At 63.0% G+C, this 7,475-nt stretch overlaps 1 gene segment (V, D, J or C); it reads left to right on the top strand.

Moving 5' to 3' along the window:
• The first annotated feature begins 760 nt into the window (after nucleotides 1-760).
• On the top strand, nucleotides 761-6,169 carry LOC132669812 (immunoglobulin heavy constant epsilon-like). The segment is given in 8 exon segments: nucleotides 761-1,407; nucleotides 1,620-1,919; nucleotides 2,052-2,375; nucleotides 2,472-2,792; nucleotides 2,879-3,195; nucleotides 4,805-4,825; nucleotides 5,179-5,304; nucleotides 5,400-6,169. Coding segments are annotated over 8 exon segments (1,614 nt in total).
• The last annotated feature ends 1,306 nt before the right edge of the window (nucleotides 6,170-7,475 follow it).

Here is a 7,475-nt window from a genome sequence, read left to right as displayed (position 1 = left end):
GCTGAACTGGGAATAGCTGGGCTGAACTGGGATTAGCTGGGCTGGGTTGAGCTGAGCTGGGTTTGCCTGAGTTGGACTGAGCTGGGCTGAGCTGAGCTGGGCTGGACTGAATTGTGCTGAGTTGGGCTGAGCTGGGCTGAGTTGAACTGGTCTGAGGTAGACTGGGCTGGGCTGAGCTGAGCTGAGCTCGGCTGAGCTGAGCTTGGCTGGGCTGAGCTGAGCTGAGCTCGGCTGAGCTGAGCTTGGCTGAGCTGAGCTGGACTAGGCTGGACTGAACTGGGCTGAGTTCAACTGGGCTGGCCTGGGCTGGGCTGAACTAGGTTGAGCTGAACTAGGCTAAGCTGGGCTGGGCTGAGTTGAACTGGGCTGAGCTGAGCTGGGCTGGGCTGAGCTAGGCTGAGCCGGGCTGAGCTGGGCTGAGTTCATCTGGGATGGGCTAAGCTGGGCTAAACTGGGCTGGGCTGGGCTGGGCTGAGCTGGGCTGAACTACGTTGAGCTGAACTAGGCTGAGCTGGGCTGAACTGGGCTGAGCTGAGCTGAGCTGGGCTGAGCTGGGCTGAACTGGGCTGAGCTGAGCTGAGCTGGGCTGAGCTGGGCTGAGCTGGGCTGAACTGGGCTGAGCTGGGCTGAGCTGGGCTGAGCTGAGCTGAGCTGGGCTGAGCTGGGCTGAGCTGGGCTGAGCTGGGCTGGGCTGGGCTGGGCTGGGCTGAACCAGGTTAAACCAAACTAGGCTGAGCTGGACTGAGCTGGCCTCAGCTGAACTGGGCTGGGCTGAGTTGGCCTGTACTGGGTTGGGCTGGGCTAAAGTGGGTTCAGCTAGTTGGTTTGGTCTGCCTGAATCAGGCTTCAGCGAGTCAAGCAGGGTGTACTGTTTTGCCAGGTCCAGCAGCCAAGGTCAGTGAGGCTACATTGAGTGGGACTGAGCAGGTACGACAAGCCTGGCTGGCAGGCTGAGCCAAACGGAGCTGAAGGATTTTGGTGGAGTTTGTGGACTGAACTCAGATGAGTTAGCCTGCTCGAAATCGGGTCTCCTGGGCTGACGTGGGCCAGGCCGGACCAAGGCGGACTCCCGTGACCTGAGCTGGTCTGAATCAGCAGAGCTAGTGAGGCTGGGTGTGGAGCGGGTTAGTATCACTGCTCTCGGCCGTCCTGACGCGAGGCCACGTGGACTGGTCGGTCTCACCGGACCGAGGGGGCAGCGTGGACGATGACCTGGGGTCTGGGCTCCGGGGAGGAGTCACCACCTGGGGGAGTGGGGGAGGACTGATCCGGGCTCTGCTATGAATGGGGCCTGTAGTCGGGCTCCCTGGAGCCTCCGCAGGTCAGGACACGAGTCAGACACCTCTGCTCCCCGAGAACCCCACGTTCCTGCCACTCAGGGCTGCGGGCAGGGCGTCCTGGCCAAAGGTAAGAACACCCCTGCTTCTGGCAGGGACACAGGGGTTCGTGGGAGGGCGTTGCTAGCAGACTCGGGGAACAAGAGTCCAAAATGAGCATCTGCCCCCTGAGGCTGGAGAAGGGGTCCCCATGCGCCCCTCCACCCGACCACCCCGCTCTGCCCCACACTTCTCCCCCTCAGACTCCGCCGGTCGGCACTGACACTGCCTCTGCCCCCACAGCCTCCATCCAGGCCCCCCTCGTCTTCCCCTTGGCCACCTGCTGCAAAGGCACCGTCACCACTGCCCCGTCCGTGACACTGGGCTGCCTGGTCACGGGCTACTTCCCGATGCCGGTGACCGTGACCTGGGATGCGGGGTCCCTGAACAAGAGCGTCGTGACCCTCCCCGCCACCCTCCAGGAGACCTCTGGCCTCTACACCACCACCAGCCACGTGACCGTCTGGGGCGAGTGGGCCAAACAGAAGTTCACCTGCAGTGTGGCTCACGCGGAGTCCCCCACCATCAACAAGACCGTCAGTGGTGAGCCACGGTCGGGCTGGAGGGGGGGGCAGGCGTGGCGGGAGCGGCTAGGAGAGGAGGAAGGCGCCTGGGCGGGCACGTGGGTGTCGTGGGCTCAGGGGGCTGACGCCACGCTGCCACCTTCACCCCTAGCGTGTGCCATGAACTTCATTCCCCCCACCGTGAAGCTCTTCCACTCCTCGTGTGACCCCCTCGGTGACACCGGTAGCACCATCCAGCTCCTGTGCCTCATCTCCGGCTACGTCCCAGGTGACATGGAGGTCACCTGGCTGGTGGATGGGCAGAAGGCCACGAACATATTCCCATACACTGCCCCCGGCAGGCAGGAGGGCAAGGTGACCTCCACCCACAGCGAGCTCAACATCACGCAGGGTGAGTGGGTGTCCCAAAAGACCTACACTTGCCAGGTCACCTATCAAGGCTTCACCTTTGAGGACAACGCTCGCAAGTGCACAGGTATGGCTCCGCATCCCCTCCAACACCCAGATACGTGGGCTCAGAGGAGGGCCAAGCCACACCCTCACGCAGCACCTCCCACACACACCCCTGCAGAGTCTGACCCCCGAGGTGTGAGCACCTACCTGAGCCCGCCCAGCCCTCTTGACCTGTACGTCCACAAGTCGCCCAAGATCACCTGCCTGGTGGTGGACCTGGCCAACACAAAGGGCATGATCCTGACCTGGTCGCGGGAGAATGGGGAGTCTGTGCACCCAGACCCGATGGTCGAGAAGATTCAGTACAACGGGACAATCACCGTCACTTCCACCCTGCCTGTGGATGCCACTGACTGGGTTGAGGGGGAGACCTACCAATGCAAGGTGACCCATCCGGACCTGCCCAAGGACATCGTGCGCTCCATTGCCAAAGCCCCCGGTGAGCCGCGCAGGCCCCAGGGAGGGGAGCGGGGGCAAGTGGGCCTCCCGGGCTGCAGCCTGGGCTGACCCCACACCTGTCCACAGGCCGGCGTTTCCCCCCGGAGGTGTACGTGTTCCTGCCGCCCGAGGGGGAGCCGAAGACCAAGGACAAAGTCACTCTCACGTGCCTGATCCAGAACTTCTTTCCCCCGGACATCTCGGTGCAATGGCTTCAAAACGACAGCCCTGTTCGGACGGAACAGCAGGCCACCACGTGGCCCCACAAGGCCACCGGCCCCAGCCCAGCCTTCTTTGTCTTCAGTCGCCTTGAGGTCAGCCGGGCAGACTGGGAGCAGAGGGATGTGTTCACCTGCCAAGTGGTGCACGAGGCGCTGCCTGGCTCTAGGACGCTCAAGAAATCCGTGTCCAAAAACCCTGGTAAATGATGCCCACCCCTCCCCCCAGAGCTCCATCCTGCTGGGGCGGGGGAGGGGCCGGCCAGACCTGCCTGCCTGTTGTTGTCAATAAACACTGCAGTGCCTGCCTCAGAGTCCTGAGGGCACCCATTCTTGGGGGTGGGTGGGGCTGCCAGGCAGGGGTGTCTTGGCACAGAGGAAGGGACCCCCAGAGGAGGGGGCAGATGGGGGTAGTCTGTCCACCGTCATCATCCATGCCCCAGGCCCCTCCCTGCCACTACGGGTCCTGCTCACTCAAAGGGGTCCCAAAAGCCACAGGATGGTCCCAGGGGAAGGACCACAGACACCTCAGGGAGCCCACGGCCCCTCCCTCTGCTGGAGGCCACGGAGGTCTCAGCCTCCACCCCCAGCCTCCTGCCGGGCCCTCTGGACACAGACAAGCCCCTGGATCCCCAGGCCAGCTGCACACACACAGGCCCTTTGATGGAGAAACGGGCCAAGTCAAACCCCCACTCAGGTACCTGCACTCAGAACAGCCCCTTCACTGCCACCTCCTCACACACGAGAACCAGGGCCCAGACCGCTCGCACACCCGAGCCGAGGGGCTCTAACTGCCCCTGCCCTGCCTGCACACACGGTCACAACAGGCCAGGGTCAACACGAGGGCCCCATGTTGCCTCTCAGCCTCACTCCACCCTGGATCCATGCCGGGGACGCACCCGCCCAGACTCGCAGGCACGTTCCCGTGAGCCTCACAGCGAGTCCACAGCAGCTCCAACATCACCACCAGCCACAGGCACGCCACGTGGCGGACGTGTCCCACATGCTGACACGTGGCCTCCCACGGTCTGCTCTCTCGCCCGGGCCGCCCCCAAGCCCTTCTCTGTCATAGCTGGACCGCTGGATCCAACGTGGATGTGGAGAGGCCTCCCACCCCAAACTCCTCTCACCCCCCGGGCCTCCTCAGTCCAGCCCCTCCGTCAGCTGCACCCCATGGACAAACACACACACTGACACACGGACACGCGCACACCTACAGTGTGGGCTGTGTCCCCCGCTCCCGCTGGACCACGTCCCAGAACAGGCTGCTGGCCCTATCCCGGGGCTAGAGGCCGAGGGGGTCAGAGCCAGGGTCTAAGCCCATACAGCCCTAGACCCCCGGCTCCCGTCATGCTCACACACACACAAGCACCCACCATATCCATCTGGCCCACACGCTGCTGACACAAGCCCGGAAGCACTGGCTTGCGCAGCGCACACGGGAGCCTGAGGGCCACGCACGACAGCCTCGCTCTGCAGAGCCTGTCAGGGGACAGTGGGGCCAGGGCAGGAGGAGCCGGGAGACTGGGCCCAGTGTAGGAGCAGGTAGCAGCTCTGGGCACCCTCAGGCCTGAACAAAGTCCACGGCACCGAGCCAACCCCTGAAAGCACCAGCTTCGTTGACTCCTGGGGCTACCCCAGGTCCTGTGAGCTGGGCTACAGAGCTCAGACCCCTCCGGGCTTGGGGCAGGTGGCCATCCGCATACAGTTCAGAAAGGTCCTTGTGGGCCAGCGCTGGCGAAGCCCAGTGGGGACGGGGCTGGGGAGGCCTGGCGGGTGGCCGCAGGCTCTGCAGTGGGCAACAGAGCTGCTAGGGGTAGGAGTCAAGGGAGGGAAGGCCACTCCCACACAGCCACTGGCCCCAGAGGGGCAGCTGCAGAGCAGGCGGGACGAGGCGGTCTGCCTTCCAGCCACCAGCACACCAGCAGCAGCCGAGGCCAAGGCTTCTGTACTGTGTCCCCCTCCTGGGGCAGGTGGGGGAGGGGAGAGGAGGGACGGGCCTGCCATGGTCCCGCCCCCCGGCACGTGCGGAGGCTGGGCGTGGTCTTGTGTCCGCCTCCCCGGGGGGGGGGGGGGGGGGGGGGCCGGGCCTGCCATGGCTCCGCCCTCCCCGGCACGCGCAGAGGCTGGGCCGGGAAGGCTGACTGGCCGGTGCCTGCAGAGCTGGAGCTCCAGGACCTGTGTGCGGACGCCGCTGAGAGCTACGAGCTGGACGAGCTGTGGACCAGCCTGCTGGTCTTCATCACCCTCTTCCTGCTCAGCGTGAGCTACGGAGCCGCCATCACCCTCTTCAAGGTGGGAGCACAGGGGTCCCTGTGCCAGGGAGGGGGCGGGGCGAGGTGGGGGGAGGCCTGCTCCCTCACGCTGTCCTCACGCGCGCCCTCCCCCAGGTGAAGTCGGTACTTGCCACCGTCCTGCAGAAGCCGCAGACCTTCCAGGACTACGCAAACATACAGGCAGCGAAGTAGCCGGGAGCCAGAGCAACGAGGGCTCGCTTCCCCCTCCCCCTCCCCATGTCTGAGGCAGTGTGCCTGCCCTGGGGTGGGGGGGTAAGCGCAGCACACAGGCATCCAGAAGGTTCCAGCTCAGCCCCAAGGTCCAAGGCACCGATGGGACCTGCCAATCACAGCCCCTACCCCGCCCACTTTGGGACAAGCCGCAGAAGATCATCGGTCTCTCGGCAAAGTGACCTGGTGTCAGGGCCACTCCTGTTCTGACCGAACAACCCCCAAAGCACGCTGAGGGGGAAGCCCGTGGCCCCGCCCACCGCTGAGTTCTGAGCCAAAAAAGGACTCCGAGCCCAAGCCCAGACTCAGCCCGACCTCCCTGCCACCAGGTCCAAGTGCCTGCCCCTGGGCCCAGCCTTCCCACCGGCCACTCGCAGCACCTGCCCCTGCAGAATGCAGGTCTGCGGGCAGGGCTCCCGGTGGGAGGAGGGGTCTCGCAGCAGAAGGAACTGCCCACGGGTCCTGGGCCAGCAGCTCCCACCCTGTCCACCCAGGCCCCATGTGACCTCTCACTTCTGGCTTGGCAACCCTCTTGCCCTGTTAACTTCATTTTGAGTTTCTTAGTAAAGTGCCTTCTTACAAATCCCTGTCACCTGAACACTTTTTGGGAGAGGTGCCTGCTGTCCTGCGGGGGTGGTGGGAGGCAGGTCTGCCCAAGGATGTAGACAAGAGGCCAGAGGGAATGGGCAGGGGGCAGTTCTGGGCCTGAAGGCCCAGGTGGCCAGCCAGCGGCTCCCTGCGAGAATCCCTCTGACGCCCCAGACACCCCCGCTCTGTCCCCATCGCTCCTGCTCTGCTGACGTCAAGACTCACTGCCCCTTCCCATGCTAATGTGAACGCAACAGTCTCCCCGTGACAAACTCGCAGTAGCTACCTCTCTGGTCTGTGCAGAAGGCCACAGGAACACAGCAGCACAATCACCAAGGTCAGGGCCAGCATCAGCCTCCAGGGACCACCGGTCACCCACCCCAATCTGTCCACCCACTGAGCACACACAGACAGGACAATCCTCGGCCCCCATCCCACCAGCCAGCCTGGATGTCCCGGTGAGCTGAGCGAGACACAAAAGCAAACAAGCTGTCTGGGGCTGGCCACCACCATCTTCGAGAAGAAACCTGATGAGCCTGGAAGGCAGGAGCCAAGATGCTGGTGAGACAGTCAGCTGACCAAGGACAGTGGTGGGCATGAGGCTATGCCCCGCTCCTGAGAATAAAGAGGTGGTTTCCCTGGGTGGAGAGACCTTCCCACAAGAGTCTCTATGAAGTCCACTGGAAATTGGGGGAGAATACGTGAACACACACGATGAAAAGTAGGATTCCTTCATATACAAAATGTTTGGGAACCAATAAAAGGAAAGAAAGTGAGCAGTGGATCCTTCACAGAGAGGAAAAACCAAATGGCCAATGAGAAGACAATGTTTCAATAACTACAGAAGTTACACTAAGGAGGAAGCCAGAGGGGCATGGCCCTCTCAGCCCTGTCTGAGGGGGTGTGATTTGTTAGGACCATCGCTCAGGGCCCATGGCCGCATTCCCAGCGCCCGAATGCCCAGACCCTCTGGAAAAAGAGATTCTGCTCGTGGAGGTGGTCTTCCACAGAAAGCCTCCCATCCCTGTCCCATGTCCCATGGGCTCTGACACAAACCAGGAATGGAAATGAGTGACAGCAAGTGTGCAGCCTGGGGGCAGAAAACCCAGGATTGGGCAACTCTGAGATTCGTTCAGAGACACAGAGGATTTGGTCTAAATGGAACATCAGGGAAGCTGGGGGTGGGGGCTAAAACAGGTCAAGGCCACACCACAGCCCACCACTCACATGCAGACACACACAGTCCCAGGAAACCAGGCCCCACACTGATAAAATAGAGGAGATATTCAGCTTTAAGTCTCTTCCTGAGTGCCCAGGAAGGCTCTACTTTGACCAAGGCCAGAACGACATGACCAGACTTCCCAGCAGGGG

This window comes from Panthera onca, chromosome B3 (genome assembly GCF_046562875.1).
Source record: "Panthera onca isolate mPanOnc1 chromosome B3, mPanOnc1 haplotype 2, whole genome shotgun sequence".
NCBI classification, from domain to species: Eukaryota; Metazoa; Chordata; class Mammalia; order Carnivora; family Felidae; genus Panthera; species Panthera onca.
This window is presented reverse-complemented; position numbering and strand designations above follow the sequence as displayed.